Here is an 18,223-nt window from a genome sequence, read left to right as displayed (position 1 = left end):
GACCATAAGAGTAACATAGGAAGTTAGTATGCAGGTTTGCTGCCACGAAAATGTCAAAATGGGGGATTTTAGTCCATAATCAAGTAGATCTCTACTAAATGAAGCCACATACCAAATATTATTAAGATATGCAGAGTGATAAGCTAGATATACAATTTTATTTTTTCCCCATAATGATAACATGGGGACAATGTTGTGTGTTTTCCGCCTTCAATATCTCGGTAACCAATGGTCATAGAGCAATGATTCAAAACACCAATCATTTGTTTTTTTATTTATTTATTTTTTTAGCTTAATTCAATGGTGTAAACTAAAATCCGATTATTTTACTCTGGAAAGAGTTATTATTAATTTAATGAATACATGTCACACATGGCGGTCATCTTGGATTTACGACGTCATAAAAACCAAACCCCGCAATTTGTGGGTAAACACCCGGAAATACACCATGATGTGACTACTCCTGGACTAATCCATCCATTTGCTAATTGGAGGTGTTTTTATATGGCTAAGCTTGCAATGTAAAGTTTATGAACATTTTCACTCATGAAAATACATAGCCAACACTAGCCCTATTTTGAAATTTACTATCAAGCTATTTAAAATAACACAATTTTGAAACTCAATTTAAACTTTGAACCAGTCATTGAAATGAGTTATTAGAATTTTAAAACAATGCAGGAATGCAACAATTGTAAGCATATATGTATGACTTATCAAGTAAAAACAAAAACAATTTAGCATGATAGTTTCTCATTAGGAATAAAAAGTCTCAAAAGTTGTAATTGGTGGTTATTAAGTTTCATATATTAAATTAATGTAATTTTTATTGGGGTAGTTTTCTGGTATAGGGTTATATTTTATAACATATCTTGTTACTTGATTTTTAAATAATTACAGTAGGGCTGTATATGGTTATAGAAGTTATTTTAAAAATCTTGCGATACCCCCAGATTACTGTATTTACTATTGATACATTAATTGGAGAATGAACAAGTTAATGAGATGTTGGTTAAATTATAAGATTCAGAATCATATACAGTCTCGCTGTGTTGTATACTCACATTGGGTGAGAGGATCGCCGAGGGGGTACTTGGTAGGGCAGTAGCAGGTAGGCAGGTTGTCTTGAAGTCTGCACGCGGCATTGATGCCACATCGCAAGTCCTGACATGTCGTTCCACTAGTGCGATGACACGCACAGCCTTGGTGTGGGTCACCAGTACATCCAGGGAGACACGAACACTCTACTCCTCCGACAATGTTACGGCACTGAGTGTTCTCTCCACAAGGGCTCCTAGCACAACTCTCACCTCCTGTTGGCAATCAATAGTCAATCATTTCCATTTTAAACAATCGGTACATGTGATGTACTCCTAAATGTTGAACAATGCTGTATTTACTAATGCTAAAATACTGGTGCACATCAATCTTTTGTTAAGAATACCTCACAGCAGCAAACCTGCAGGCTTGGTGAATTTCCATTAGTCTAATTACATTTTTGTTTCTAATTTATTCCCATTTAATTAATTACTAATTTGGTTTAAAAACTACCTAGGTTTTGCTGCTACAGTAGTTCGTGGACAGCCTTTATATAAAGGGAGGAACATGGAAATATCCGTACTTTTAAGATGACAGTGTGAGTAGTGATGATGTTCTGGACGAGTAGGGGTAGGCTCAAATGATGCTGTTGCTTTTGGGATTTGGGATCAAGATCAGAAGTAGACATGGGATGGTCAAGTTAGCAATGTGCTTTTGCAGTCAAGACATATTTTTCAAAATATCCGTCTATTGCTGCTGTGCACTTGCACTGCGAACTCGTTATTGGATCATCTGCTGCAAAGCTGTTCCAAATCGCAAATCCATTATGTTGTGGGTATAGGATTTCTGTGAATGTGATTGTATTACAAATGAGAGTTGGGGATTACAGAACCTTTCTAGCTCCAGAAAACATTGACCTTATAAGGGGATCAATTTTGCATTCTCCTCAATGTTCTGCTCTTAACACGTTCGCGGGCGGTAATGTGCACCCGCCAAACTTATTCCGTTTGAGTGCAGCCGCACTCCGGTGTAGGTCGGAGTATTTTTGTCCGTGATTCGTGTATGACAGTGGCAGTTTTGTGGTGCAATCCATTTGTAATCATCGTTACTCGTTCCGAAACTATACCTGGTGGATTTTGACTCACTCATTGCGTTTGTTAACTGTAATTTTGTGCTATATTAATTTTGTTTTATTGTAAAATAATGGCATCTACTGTGGGTGTTTAGCAAACTACGTGGACTCTTGTCATGAAACAGGACATCACCACACGTTATTTGATATTCGTCATACCGAAATATGAAAGCCAATAGCCCGGCAATCGGGTTTGTTCGACGCTGCGGGCTGTGCCGCACTGGAGCTACGCCTGCCATTTGATGGGCAGCAGCGAACGTGTTAAGCATGCATCTGCACTGGCCTTGTCTAATCATACTGTGCGCCATATTCTCCATGAGGAACCTACACATCCACCATCATACAAGATGCTAGTTGCTCATGAGCTCACACACTGGGACTGGCAACAACGAATTCAGGTATGTGAAACCTTAATTGCAGACCTGCCTCATAATTGTTTTTTTAGTGAAGAGGCACTCTTCCATATTTGGTAAATAAGCAGAATATGGGTTATTGGAGTGATGGTAGTTCACGAGAGGACCCTAGATGCCTTGAGGGATGCAATTCACCTTGAATCTGGCCACACCACTCTATAACAAATGCTTCATAGCGTTACCATGAACTTCAGAGCCAGGCTACAGCAGTATATCAACAGGGAGGGACACCATTAAAAAAAAATTTAAAACATAATAATACATTTATATTAAGACTCCCAGATGTAACCTTTTGATCCCAATAAAAAGTTTAGTTCCAACATTTTTGGCTGTCTTTCAACTAACCTTAAAAATAAAAATTAGGGATACTTCCCTGCACCACTCTAAGTACAGATTTAAATTTTGAACAACTAGTGTTTTGTCGTCATGGAGATTCATCCCGATTTTTATTTCTGTCATAGAACTTTTACACTGTATGTCACAGTGACATGTGCATCGTGCAATGATATTTACCTTGTTTGCACTCGACCTGCGGGTTGCCTACAAATCCTGGAGGACATGAGCAGTGGGGTCGCTTGGCCAGCACTTTACACTGAGCGTTGGCTCCACACACTCCAGCCTCCAGACACGGGTTACGACAGGCACCGTCTGGTCCACAGTGTTGGCTGCAATGTAACAAGAGTCTAACTACAAGAGTTCAACAATATTTGGTAATTTAAAGATGGTATTGTAAACAATGGCTAAATTGCTGTGAAATATATTTTGCCTATGACCGTTTTTCAAACTAGCCTTTTTAATTCAGTTCTTAGAGTTGAAGGATGGAGAGAAATAAGTAAAATTGTAATGCTTAGGACGTCAACTTATCAGCTGTTAAGGCCAATTTAATATTTTATACAATGAGTGAGTGGTTGGGACAATGAGTCGTTGCATCACAATCAGTAGCAATGAGAGGTTATAAGCGAAAACATAACTTCTCTTAGACGTTATGAGTAGGGATTGTTAGTAATTAAAAATGGTCGTAGGTAAAGTATATTTTCTACTAGTGTCTTAAAGAAAATCTTTACGTGATCTTTACGTAAACAACTATAACTGTTTAATATTATTTTCAGTTTACTAGTATTTTCACCACCATGACTAAGTAAAAGTTTTACACCTACCTTGGTTCACAATCATCATTAGAGGTGCAAAGAGCTTTGATACAAGAACGACTGGGCTCTCCCTGAAAGCCTTCTGGACACAAACAAACAGGTCGATGTTCGGATACACGACACAACGCGTTGGTACCACAAGGAGGGTTGGTAGAGTTGCAAGGGTCTTCACAGCGGCCAGAGAAACATGCCTTGGACATTGGACAGTCACTGGCCATGCGGCAACCACTCTGACACGCTCCGTCTTCACAGATGAAACCCTGAAATGTTACCAATCATCAAGGACCTTATACTTACTTGTACATTTCAAATTTAATGTAGGTTTAAAGATAATGGTCAAATAGAAGAAATAAGGTGTAGTGATTTAATTAATTGAAATAAACACATGTTGAAGAATAACTTTACCTGCGGGCATGCAATGCTGGTGGAGCACTTCATACTACATACACCACTGGTGCAAACTTCACCACAAGAACAGTCTCGATTAGCCGTACAGGCCACCCTACAGAAGCCTGTGGCCTCATCACAGGCACAGTTGCCGTCGCAGCGACTGGGTCGCTTGACACATGTGATCTGAGGGTTGCCGATGGTACCGGTCGGGCAGCTACACTGTACTCCATGGTTGACCACTCGGCACAAAGCGCATGACCCACAAGTTGTGGCACCGTCGCATGGATCTGTATAATGAGTTGCAATATATCAATATAAAATTGAGATGCTGTGATAAATCAGCAACAATCAATGTATCAAAAATGAGATTATGTTCATGTTGTAAAGGTAGCAGTTTTGTTACCTCTGCACTGCTTGTTGATGCAGGCTTGAGTGTCAGGACAAGCGTTGTCACTGCGACACCCTGGCACGCACAGTCTTCCCTCACATATCTGGTGGTTGCCACACTTGGCGTCAGAGTTGCAGACCCTCACACACACTCCCTGCACACAGCGCTCATCTGACAGACAGTTGAAGTCCCTGCCAACAAAAGGTTATAATGATAAAGTAGATAACAAACTACATGTTGTTTGACATTCCCTTCCGTAATAATTAGTCAAGTTAGGTTGGTTATGCGTGGTTAGATTTTACCGGCTATTTATTTGTTTTGAACTTAGTAGCAAATATGGCTAATAAATAGGCCACCAATGTTTGCGAATAGGGTCATTTGAGCAAGTCAGAGTGCCCAGAGGACACCTAGGGTTTAGTGAATACTCAAGTACTGTTCAAGTATTTTACTTTTAGTACAAGTCAAATTTGCACACAAAAAAATACAATTAGTTGAGCCACATAGTTTTCTGCTGGTGAAATAACATATTCTTCCTTACATATAAATACCATGTTCTTCTAACAAATACAGTTTTTCGTAACATCAAATTGAAAATCACCAGATTGTGTGATGTGTGTGTCCTATTAGATTGTGCTGATGTAAATGACTGATTTCAGTCAAACATGCAGACGTTACAATCTAATAGGACAACTTATTGAAATCTATTGCACCTTTTATGTCACATCAACTATCTCAGTGACATAGAATAAAATAGAAAATATAATTTAAGACACTAGCACAATCTGTGACTGGCTCACAGAACTATGTTCTTTTTTAATAAAGAAATTGGCCATGGTTGGTGCGTATAGATGGGATATCTACTTCATTAGTATATTGACCATGTAGAAGTTTTTCGGGTAATATAGACTGATAAAGTGTCTAGCATTGTTGGTAACTCACGTTTGGCAGCGTGAGGTGCATGTAAGTGCATAACAGGACTGAGTAGCCTCACAGTCTTGGTTGTCCACGCAGGGAGAGATCATGTGATGACAGCCTACGTCTGCGTTGCCCAACAGTGGCGGAGGACAAGTGCATTGCTTCTGGTGGTTATGCATGATACAAGCAGCATTGGTTCCACACGCAGTAGGTGAAGCACATAAATCTAGCATAAACATCAAACAAATTAGAATCATCAGGTGCTAAACATTTACAAAATACCTTAACATGTTATAGCCAACAGAAAAATATATTGGTTTAGCCAGTTAGATGGTTTAACCATGGTTGAAAATAGTAGAACAAAGAAACCGCAACAAGATATTAATTAACTCTAAAAGTAATAACATTATCGTGTAGCTTTTAGGTGAGGTATCTTCAGTATGAAGAAATATCTTTCTTCCTGTAAGACCTAATCTGTTTATTTCATGTTTTCTATATGGGTGGTTTTCTACAGATTAAGGTTGGCTTTAAATCAGTGGATCATGTCATTATCACAAAGTTAAAAGCCATCGGTGTTTGGCAGGATTTGAATCAGTTTCTTTTGAATAATGGAGGGTGGTACAGCAGGCCTATAAAGTATACCTCAACATTATTTTTCTTTATTAATTGGCTATATGGTAACTAGTGTTAGCCTACTCTTTATGCTGTTAGTATAATGTTGGTATATGCTGTTAGACCTGGGAATTTTTATTTTAGTTTTTTTTTCTCCGTAGTCCTAAAATTATTACTCTTACAAAAAGGTAATAGTTCTTCAGTAGGCTCTCAAAAAAGCCACATTGTTTTGATGGTATGTTATGTTTTACTTGCCCTGTATATTTATTGCTGAGTGATGTGGAAAGTACCCAACTCATCCAGGAGGGTGTTTACAGTACTCACATGAATTTTGCGTTCGACAAGCCTTGCACAATAACTATCATATACTATTGTATTTTTAAAGACTATAAAATCTAAAGCATTATGTAATATCCACAAAAATATTATTTGAATAATTAATTGTAACACTAACATCGTTGATTAAAGAGTAGGCCTATATCTAAAAGAGTTTTGTTTATATCAGGGCATGATATTACGTTAGAATGAGTAAATTGAACTGACCTATACATTTGCTGTTGACACAAGCTTTGTCCAGAGGGCAGCTGTTGTCGCTGCGACATCCGACTGCACACATGAGGTTCTCACAGACCTCTCCACTACGACAGTCGTCATCTTTGCGACATAGAGGCTTACACACGCCTGTGACTGTGTCACACTGCTCGTGGCTCAGACAGTTGACAGCAGAGGAACAGACTGGACGACACACTGCATCCTGCCACATCACATAGACGGTCAACTCACACGGATAGAGAGTGGTAAGTGGTATAGCTAACATAGATAGTGAGTGGTAACTGATATAACTCACATAGATAGTGAGTTGACACTGATGTAACTCACATAGATAGTGAGTGGTAACTGATATAACTCACATAGATAGTGAGTGGTAACTGATATAACTCACATAGGTAAAGAGTGGTAAAGGTTTTTTTAGGAACTTAAGCATCTACATATACTCACTTAACTATTAACTTGTAATTTTTAAAAGTGTCTAGGGTATTTACCTGGCACCAGTATCCGTCTCCGCAGTCACGATTCTCTGAACAAGGAGGTGCTGGAGCTCTGACACAAGCGACCTGAGGTCAAATTTGCTAAATGAGTTTTAATTTTTTTATTGACATACTTGGGATACTACTAATCTTTAAGTAGACATACACAAAATACTGAATATTTACCTACTAGTACTCTTGAAAAAGGTCACTGATCAATGAACATATTACATTCCAAGTTCAAGATGCGTATAAATTGTAATACGGTAAACTAATTATAAAGAGTGAATAAAATAAATGAATTGTCACAGTGAGCTTTACCAACAATTTTGGTAATATTGATTAAATATATTTACTTTTCATAGAAAAATCTTGTAGATTGTAGAATTTTACCTGAGCAGAAGGATTGGGTACAAGCCCCTGACGACAGGAGCAGGTAGCCCTATGGTTGGTGATGGCACACACAGAGTTGGGTCCACAAGGGTTGAAGGCACAAGGGTTGGTACACCTGTTGTCCCTACAGGTCTCACTGGCTGAACAATCTTCATCAGAGTGGCAACCGAAGATGCACATGTTGTGGAGACAGATGTGGCCCAGGAAACAATCATGGTCAACTCTACAGGTCACTGAAAAAAGTATCACATTGTGACTACAGCGGTCTCGCTAACTACAGGAGTTTGAGAACATATAATCAAAATCATATTAATTAACGTAAAATCTCACGACGTGAAAACTACAAGATTTATAGCTCTGTGTGAAAATACAATAATGTCACTAAATCAGTATTTATAGTACTAAAAACTAGTGAGGGCTTTGTATGTTGTAAATAAAAACTATTGACAATTTGAATTGCTCAGATAATAAAACTAGATTGTATATTATACTTTTTACAATATTTTAATATCGTTTTGAGAATTAAGTTTTAAAACTTACATATGCAGCTTCCTTGGAGACATTTTTCATTAAATGCACAATCATTATCAGCCTGACACACAGGACGACACATGCTGTTCTCACAGTGGCTGTCTTCGGGACAATCAGCAGTGGACGAACAAGAGATTGGAACTAAAACAGATTAAATGCAAAATCATTATCAGCCTGACACACAGGGCGACACATGCTGTTCTCACAGTGGCTGTCTTCGGGACAATCAGCAGTGGACGAACAAGAGATTGGAACTAAAACAGATTAAATGTATCTAATTAAGTAATTTTATCCATTACGAGATTAATGTATCCATAATGTATCTAATTATTCACAGTACAATAATTGTAATTAAATTTAATTAACTTTATTGGAACTATATGATTAGCCTACATACAAAATACAAAAATAGTTCATTCATTTGTAGTTTTGACTAAAAATTTAACCGTTGAGTTTTACCTGTATCTAGATGCAAATAATAGAAACTAAATAAATATGAATAATCCAAAGAGATATATACCAGTCAGATTCTTGTTAGTCAATAAACACAGCACCAAAATAAACTTACTTCTGACACATTCCACAGAATGATTGCCTGTAAAGCCAGGAGGACAACTACACTGCTTGACATGATTGTAGATACGACACTCAGCATTGACGCCACAAATTCCTCGACTCTCACAAGGGTTGACACACTGGCCTTGTACACATTGCTCTGTCAAGCCACACTCACTGTCTGACTGGCACCAAGCTGCAACAGTTGGGAGGCTCATTATAGTCTCTGCAGCTACATACCTTATCTATCCTTTTGTTTATTCAATATTTTACCAACAAATGCTATCAGACTGTAGCCAATTAAAAGGGGTTTGATTTATAATTAATGTATTTCATACTACTATAATATTATATCAGTTATTTTATTTTATATATAACAGATATATAAATGTGCAGTAAAAGTGCAGATAGTAAAAAATAAAATATGAATATAAATATTATCAGCCCTAAACAAGTAGAGGGTTGACAGGTTGAAAACCCCTTAAATTGACCCTAAAAGGAGTATGTATCACCATTTGGTAAGATTCAGATGTAAAGTATATCTATGTATATCAAACCTGATTTTTTAATCTGAGCCATTCTGCGGTTCTGCTATAAAAAGTTTTACCTTGCTTAAATATTGATTATCAGGAGTGTAGTACAGACCAAGATAATGACTTGTTTATTCACTAAATGAGTTGACTAAATTTCAGATTTGATACTTACGTCTGCATGTCTGGTGGTAGCAGTAGGTGTTCTGAGGACATTGACTACTGGTGTCACAGTGCACTGGTGTTGGTTGACAGCCTATGTTATAGTCACCAGCATCGCCTTGGTATCCAGCCGCACACTGACATGAGCTTGTGTGATCATTGGCTACACAGTCTGCGTGAGGTCCACATGTCACACCCTCACACACATCTGAACCAACAACAAAGGAACATGTTATTTTATGAATTATTCTGTTACTGTATATGAAAGTGTAAAGGCATTTTTGTACACATGATTTCTCAGTACCGTAGCTAATGTAGCCTAAAGTTTGATGGGGATGACGATGAAATTAGAAGCACAGGCTCCTTACAGGTATGTCAAAACCTTACCTAGAAGCAGCTTTTTAAAAAATCCATTTCCCACTATAGGGAGTTCTCAGACCATTAAAATTTTCCAAGATATTATAACAGACATAACATTTTACCATCATCTGATACTGTAATAGAAAATAGATTCATTCACTTAATGATAACTTAATAGCTGCATGGTCTTGTAAATAAGATTTAATAAAAAAATTCATATGATTTAATACTCAATGAGACCTTTTCTACTTTTCCAATCAATTACTTGTTAAAGCATATATATATATATACAAAACAATACCCTTTATGAGTACCCTTTATTCTTTATTTTTGTATTAAAATTTATTCTTTACATTTTCAAAGTTGTAACAAAAACAAATTCTACTTAATTTGTACTGACCTTTACACTTAGGCACACCATTGTCCTGGACACAGGAGGTAGTGGGAGGACAGTCCTGGTCAGTGTCACACTCAGCTGGAGGTTTACAGCCGTCCTTGTACGGGTCACCTACAGTACCCAGGGGGCACAGACACTTGTACGAGCCTCGTGAGTTGTCACAGTGAGCACCTGGCCCACATGGTGAGGAGGAGCAGAAATCTACCAAAGTACATCCTAGCTGAGGGTCCCCAGTGTATCCAGGCTGGCAGTAGCACACCTGACACATTCAAATAATATAGTCATAAAAATGTAATGGCATTTAATATAATAAGTCAAAAGCTAAGTACTACTTGCAAACTAGTAGAAGGTTTGAGTTTGGTTTAAATTATCTTCAAACACATCGGACTCACTAATTCTATTAGTAATCCTAGACCTAACCTGTTTATGATTCTCCGCTGAGCACAGTGAGTACTGGCCACAAGGGTTGTGAGCCAGACAGGATATCTTGCACATGTAGTCCTCACAGAGTTTGTCATTGGAACAGTCATTGTTTGTGCGACACTCGATGCGCTGACAGCCGAGCTGAGCGTTGCCGTGGTAGCCTGGCTTGCAGGTGCACTTAGGCTGGTGGTTGACTGCTGTACACTCAGCATTTCGACCACATGGAGCTCCGTCACATACGGACTTGCACTCCGCCTGAGTGGACAACAACAATAACCAGTAATGTATTACTATTATTTGCAGTATTATTTTCACATCTGCAGTAGTTAGGCACATATCTTTATTTCAAAGTGCATCTTTTAAACCATCTGAACAAGCTGGCCTACAACTGGGTGGTTGAAAGTATGATTATGCATTTCCAATAAAACAATTTTTTGTATTTCTATATCATTTTCTTAGTCTTTTAGCGAATTTCCCATATAGGGAATAAGCTATTACCGTAGGTCTCATGGTAAGACCTAACCCTAGACCCGGAACCGATTTACTTTTTCATACTAAGCTATCAACATTTCAATAAAAAACACACCTTCCTTGTAGCAGCAAACCTAGGTACTCATTAAAATTAATGTTATTTAAATAGGAAATAAATCTGACAATTTTCAGGGAATATTTTAGTAGAAATCCAGCCAGGTAAATGGAAATTCGCTTAATCTGCAGGTTTGCTGCGGCAAGGGTATTTTTAAGTCTCGGGATTTTTTTGAATACCAGTCTGAGCCTAGTTAATGTCTTGGCGTCCAATAAAACTGTATTTAGTGTAATATTATTATTTGATGACCTATTACCTGTCCGACAGTGTTTTGTTGACAAGCGTCTCTGAGATCACAGTCTGTGTTGCTACGACATCGTACTTCTTGCACACAGATACCATTGAGGCAATACTGCAGGTCAGGACAGGTGTTGTTGCTCTTACATGTCGGCTGGCACACTCCTTCTATGCACATCTGGTCACCCACACATTCTCTGGTAGTTGTACACAGTGCTGTAATCAAACTGAGGTAAGCCTGTAGCATTGCAGACTGGGAAAAAGTGACAATTCATTCCCAACTAAAGGCCCGTTGTCCAAGAACGCGTCTGTTGCGTCTGACGCTGACTAATAGACGCTAGCGATGGACGCTCAGTGACTGCTAAGCATTGATTTCAATGGGCCCGTTGTCCAAGGGAGCGTCTCTAGCGTCTGACGCTTGAGACGCTGAGCGTCTGACGCGGGGCACTGCTCCGGGAGCAGACGGGATCGCTGACGGCCAGCGTCTATTGCGTCTATTGCGTTGTTGTTTCTGTGTTCTCCCGTATACTCCATAATACACAGTATCTTAATGTAATGGCTATAGTCAAAGAAATATAGAATATGACCTAAAAAGATTGCAAGATAATGTTTTAGGATTTTATTTTGTAATGTTGAGTCTATGCTGAGTGATATACTAAAGGTTGCCAAAAATCGGTCCATGGGAAACCCCCTAAAATCATTATAAAAAATGGTGGCTTTTCCCAACATTGGAAAAATAATAAAAAATGATTCCACATACATTTGTTATGCACATTTTCGAGATATTGACTTAAGATCACCACCAGTATTTATTGGGTGGTTAGTACTTCATTTCGATAGGAAACACGTTTATGGCCGCCATCTTGGATCCGCCATATTGGATATACATATTGTTTTTATGTAATGATAGTTTTGTGACACGTCATTTACAAAACTAGATTTTCATGCTAATTTCAATGCGGGAATCCGTTTTTATTTTGTTTTGTTTTAAAGATATTCAAACGAAAACTCTCCCCCATACATTTCTTAATAGACGTTTCGTACTTTTATTATTTTTTTAAATATCTCCAGTTCTTATTAACGCTTGCAGTTCGTTTCAACATTAAAATATTCAGTAATGTAAGGGCTTCCATTTGAGTTATTGATAATTAAAATCAGACGAGTTAGAGACCCGCTACGAACAAAAACACAAAATTAAATCAAAATTAAATTAAAGTTAAAGTCTAAAATAATTCACCAAAGTATTGACTTTTATTTTAGCTATGGATTACATATTGGGAGTTATTTAGAATAGGAGATATCTGTATTTAAGTAAAGAAAAATTTCAAAATAATAATAAATTAGTATTAAATTACATTATTACAACTTAAACTTTCAAGGATTTAACGGAACTTAAACTGTTTCCATTAAAAGTAAAAAAAAATCACTTAACAGACTCTTGTCTGCATTACAGTGGTTTTTGATAAGTATTATAAAATATCCTTCCTCACTTCTCTTTTTGAAAACATTGTGGGTACACAATCGAGGTTCACTTAAGGTCCAGTATTTCCTCGTTTTCTATCTCTTTGATGAATAGGACCTTCAACACTTGGCTCTTAACGCTAATAGTGAGAGCAAAATAAATTTTAACACAGTCAGCAACCAACTGTTGAAATGAATAGACGCGTTCTTGGACAACGGGCCTCTAAGCGATCGACGCTCAGCGATCATCGCTCGGCGATCATCGCTCTGCGTCAGACGCAACAGACGCGCCTTGGACAACGCAGCTTAAAAACTCAATAAACATATGAAACAGAAAGTATAGACCATTAGATTCTACTGATCAAAATAGAATTTGTTTTTAAATAAATGGTATAAAAAAATTGTTCAGATAGGAATGAGTAGAAAATCTTTCATGGTTAGAACAAATAGGGTTTAAATTCACAAAGCTCATCAACATCCTTATATATAATACGTGAAGGCGATTTCTACGAAACACTACTCCTCCACTAATAATGGACGGATTTTTACAAACGATGTTTCAAAATTAAGTATTTTTTGTGTAGACCCCCTTTTGCCAATTTCTGTAATAAAAGTCCTCGGGCTTTGCCCCTCAGGCCATCAAAATCCCAATATATTTCTTATGAAGAAAATATTTTGTTTATTTAAACAGACGGATAATTTGTATTAATTACAGCTGTTAATGGTAAACACATGATACACACAAGATCGTTGGTTTTCAGAGTGATTTCGTTTTCAGTTTCGATAACTGGAGTGGAGTGATTGATTACATTATCTTTCAGTTGACTTTTTTAAGTCATCCTAAATTATGACTGTTATTTGTTTTGAAATAACACCTGTAATAGTTGGTAACTGCTCGAATTCGAGCAACAGGTGCACTAGATTTAAATAATTTTCTAATAAATGAGTAGAAGTTCAATGTGATATAGCGTTTTCTTGAATGATTTCCTTTCATTGTTTGCTTACAACAGGCATCTTAGAGTGCCTATGGCTGACATTTGTTTTTTTAGTTGGTTTCTTGCAAAGGAATGCAGAACTCAACTGAAGGGATCTGTTTTATTTCCCTTCTCCAAACATATAATGCACTAATGTTTAGGCCACCATATTTAAATTGTAAAAACAACTGAAATACCTACCAAAAGCTATACTGGAATGAAATTAGGTTTCTATATTAGTTGTAAACTCACACAGACACACGCCGTTGCTACAGCTGGTTCCTGATGGACACTGATTGTCACCGGCGCAGTACTGTATCTGCACACATCCCAGGTCCGGGTCACCGGTGTGTCCCGGAGCACAGGTACATGTGGTCTGCCCTTGCCCGGGTCCTGCATTACATTCTGCGTGTGGCCCACAGATACCCGGCACTTGACATGGGTCACGACACGTGTTGGAGACACACACATGAGCCTTGGGACAATCTGAGTTCTCCTCACACTCCACTCTGACACACTCCACCTGGTGACACACATTTCACTTAGTAAGCACCTGGCTTAATGTAACTTACATAACCATTATATGTAACTTACTTTTTCTTCATGTTTTTTAATTTCCAATATACTAAATTTCTAAAACAAACTAGGCCTATGTAACTTCAAATGCTCAAAATTGAAAAAGAAAGAAAACAGCAATTAAAGAAATCAATTTTATTTAGAAATCAACTCTCTTGAGCAATCAACTCTCTTGAAAAATCAACTCGCTAAATAACTATTTACTCAAAATAGCTTGGCTGCAAAGCGGTATAAATCATTTGACAAAAAAGAAAATTAAGTTAATAAAAATGTTCCCGCTTGATCATTAGGTTACAAAAGTGACAGTCTGCTTTCATCCTTAGACCCTATTGCAAAAACTATCAGTGGGTTCTACTTTAGAAATAGTTCTAAATAGAAATATTTTTATACAATAGCCTTTTAGTTTGTATGCACCTTGGCGTCTCCTCTGGTGTGAGAGGGGCAGCGGCACTGAGGACTATGGTTGACAGACATACACTCTGCGTTGATACCGCACGCTGTGGGAGTGTCGCAGGGATTGCGGCACCTACTGTTGATGCAAGCCGCACTGGAGGGGCAGTCAGAGTCTGAGACACAGTCACCCGGCTTGCGACAGCCACTAGTCACTGGGTCACCAACCAGACCTTCCTGACAGGCACATTGGAACGTCCCTGGCACGTTGCGACATCTGTCACCACATGCAAACAACAGTGGTAAACATTAGTGGCAAATACTTTTTTTTATTAGCTAAGCCTAATGCGTATAAACAATTTATGTATACAAACATTATAGATTGTGAAACAATACGCCTAATGAATCAAAATATTGAAAATATTCTGTTGGATATCACAGGTCAACGTACAACCCCAAGCTTAAGTTTGTATGTCCAATACCATGTATGATGTTAGATGAACATTGTTACTCAGTAACATGCTGTATGCCAGTCAAGAATGTCTGATTGTGCAATGCTGAAATTTCTAAGAGTAAAAAAGTTTAGGGTCATATCCAATTGAGTAAAATTAAAATTTGGGTACTATTTTAGAGATACTAATAACTTACATGGCGGTCTCATGGCATGGGCTATTGAGACATTCGTCAATGTCTTGACAAGTACCATCAATATACTGGTAGCCTTCGTTACAAGCGCAGACACCTTTGTGTTGGTTCACTAGGCAGCTGCCTCTACCACAGTCCACCAGATCACAAGGATCTGTAAAAACAACAGCAGATGTTAGTTAAAAGTAGTTTTTATCTGAATATACTTGAAATATACAAATTTCAACAATCTCATAAAAAAAAAACGTTTTTTAAATTTAAGACCATGTAGCCTACCCAAAAATAACAAGGATCATATATCTACTTACTTGAACATCTGTTATTTTGGTCGCAATACTTTTCCAGAGGGCATTCATTATCTTCCACACATTCAACCTTGAAGCAGCCGACTTTAATATTGGTGGGATCGCCGATGTGACTAGGAGGACAAGAACACAAAGCATGATGGTTTTGTACTGAGCAAACAGCTGTCTGTGCACACTGTGTGAGAGTGCAAGGGTCTGTGCAATGGGCTTGCACACAGGACAGGGAGTCTGCACAATCACCGTCTGACAAACACTCTTCAGGACTGACACAGCCAGGGGCGAGGTAAGGGTCTCCAACAGTCCCTGGCTTACACGAACACTTGAATGAGCCAACCGTGTTGTTGCACACAGCGCTCCTGTGGCAGGGCTTCTGCTGGCACTCATTGATATCTTGGCAGCCTCGGGATGTCATTTTGAAACCTGCACCACACCTGTACAAGAAGAGAGTAACAGTTAAAGGTTTTTTTCTTTAAAACGTTCGCTAACCCAATAGTACTAAATTTGTTATTTATATGGACCAGTGACTCACATATGCGACGGCTGGTTTCTGCCCATAGACTGCTGTCGCACGTATGCTACAGCTTTACATTAAAATAGACTGACGTCGCATATTTGCGTCGGTGTCCAATGTTATTAAAAAGCTTACCGTATATCTTCGTAACAGTCTATTTGAAGGCCCTGAATTCTCTGCAGTGGTCTAAAGGGATGTCTGTTGCATGTGTGCGTCACATGATCTGTAGTTATGATGATTAGTGAGTGATGTCATATGATAGTTGGCAAAACTGTTTTTTACTTTGCTGCATCACTGGCCTGCGGTCTGCATGTACTGTTAACCAATTGACACCCGGTTAATGTGTAATATTAAAATGTATACCACGGGCCTTGGCAATGACTGCAGAGTCGCAAATGTGTGGGGATCGGAAGCAAACGTGTTAATGCAACTATAAACAACACAGAGCCAAAAATAGCAGAAAAATTCAGCAAAATAATAACGATTGTTTAAGAGACTTCACAGCAATGTCAACGCAGAAATTTTAGAGATTTTTCACCACTGCTAAAGATGTGGCAATGTAACTGTGATACATGTATGTTTAAAATATTAAAGTATATAGGCTAGCTAATTAATTCTAATTCATGGAAACTAAATAACATTCATTGTATTTTTTCTTAAATACAGGCATGTCTGTAATGATAATTTCAGCAATATATTTTTACAAAATCTATGTTTCAGCTTATAAAGAATACAATGTTTAACACATGATGCAAAAAAATATTGTTTTTTTTACATAGAAAAAGTTACTGTTGGATCACACAACTGTACTGTTACATAAATTAATCTTATAAAATTAAAATAAACAAATATTCTCTGGGCAGAAGATATTTTACCTGCATTGGTTTTCCAAACAGATATGATTGACATCACAGTCAGCATCTGAAGCACAGCCAGGCCTACACGTGCCTTGTACACAGAGTTCTCCAGCCAAACAGTTGCTGTCTCCATAACATACTTGTACACAGACACCTGCGTCACAACGTTCACCACTGGCACAGTCAGTAGTGGAACCACAAGGATGCTTACACACATGCTCCACACACAGCTGGCCACGCACACACTGGTCCTGCAACATCATGTAGTATTAGTGTCGTAGAAGATATGAAGATGCCACACAAGCTGGTAAAATGTACATAGGCTGAATACTAACCTTTACCTCAAGAACAAAGGCAACAAAAACAGGTAATTGATAATTGGAAATTGCTGAAATACAGTCAAACTTTTGTAATCAAAATGTGTATCCCGGTTTAATGGGATTTTTTGGAAAAATTTTGGATAGTGGATTTAATAATGAATAGATGATAAATTGAGAAATACATGAGCTTTGAATTGAATTTTAACGTCAAAATAAACTTGCTTAAGTGAAAACTAAATTAAGTTCAATGTCTTAGAATCATTATTGGTTGGAGCAAGCTAAAAAAATAGTTTCACCAAGCTACAAAACCCAAAATTTATTATTATTTAGTTGATTTTTTAAAAGGTAAAATAAGTTGATTTTAAAACATTACAAAGGAGAAAGGAAACAAACTAGGTCAATAGCTCAAAAATCTGCATAAAGAGGGAAGGTAATTAATTGATTAATGCATAATGATTGATTTTTTCGTATTTATTTCTTAGAATCTAACCTAACAGCTAAAAAAACAAATATAATACAATATTTCCAAAAACCTTTATGTAATAATTGGTAATTTTACTATATGCGACACTGACACTGAAATAACAAAGTATGTATAACTGCTGCTTGAGATTGACAAATTTAAACTCTGTTACCTTGCTCCTACAGCCGACTGGAACTCTAACACACCCTTGTTGTGGAGAAGGGTTTCCTTGGAAGCCTTCAGGACAGCCACACCTGGTCTCATGGTTGACTACAGAACATTCAGCATTGGGACCACACACTCCTTGGGCAGTGCACGGATCTAGTGCAGGAAAAAAACATTTGTCACTGACCACTGTGAACAACTCCAATGTGAATAATTGATAAATAATGAACTTGATTTTATGTAGATTTAAAATTAATGTGTGAAAAAAATTGTAACTTTTTTTCTTACAGCTAGATTAAAGATACTGTTACCAATATT

The 18,223-nt window shown here is 37.6% G+C and overlaps 1 protein-coding gene across 4 annotated transcripts in view; it reads right to left on the bottom strand.

The window, feature by feature from the left end:
- LOC128991085 (uncharacterized) overlaps window positions 1–18,223 on the bottom strand; it is a 346,794-nt gene that overhangs the window by 225,928 nt on the left and 102,643 nt on the right. For 3 of the 4 annotated variants that reach the window (XM_054413851.1, XM_054413972.1, XM_054413932.1), the window contains exons 1-7: window positions 6,580–6,781; window positions 5,449–5,650; window positions 4,525–4,700; window positions 4,137–4,408; window positions 3,741–3,991; window positions 3,097–3,248; window positions 1,065–1,313 (exon numbers count right to left, since the gene is read on the bottom strand). In XM_054413851.1, the coding sequence (XP_054269826.1) occupies window positions 1,065–1,313; window positions 3,097–3,248; window positions 3,741–3,991; window positions 4,137–4,408; window positions 4,525–4,700; window positions 5,449–5,650; window positions 6,580–6,652 (1,375 nt within the window). In that variant the 5' untranslated portion in view covers window positions 6,653–6,781. Of the gene's footprint in view, window positions 1–1,064; window positions 1,314–3,096; window positions 3,249–3,740; window positions 3,992–4,136; window positions 4,409–4,524; window positions 4,701–5,448; window positions 5,651–6,579; window positions 6,791–7,079; window positions 7,152–7,457; window positions 7,691–7,997; window positions 8,130–8,556; window positions 8,740–9,248; window positions 9,444–9,995; window positions 10,252–10,412; window positions 10,671–11,257; window positions 11,455–13,925; window positions 14,197–14,663; window positions 14,917–15,287; window positions 15,439–15,592; window positions 16,021–16,975; window positions 17,209–17,912; window positions 18,062–18,223 lie in introns of those variants that run through there. The other variant, XM_054414044.1, reaches the window with a different exon arrangement.

The sequence above is a fragment of the Macrosteles quadrilineatus genome, unplaced genomic scaffold (assembly GCF_028750875.1).
Source record: "Macrosteles quadrilineatus isolate MER2022 unplaced genomic scaffold, UCM_ALF_1.0 Scaffold_1__1_contigs__length_201487025, whole genome shotgun sequence".
NCBI lineage: Eukaryota > Metazoa > Arthropoda > Insecta > Hemiptera > Cicadellidae > Macrosteles > Macrosteles quadrilineatus.
The sequence above is the reverse complement of the archived record's forward strand: the minus strand, read 5'-3'. Positions and strand labels throughout refer to the sequence as shown.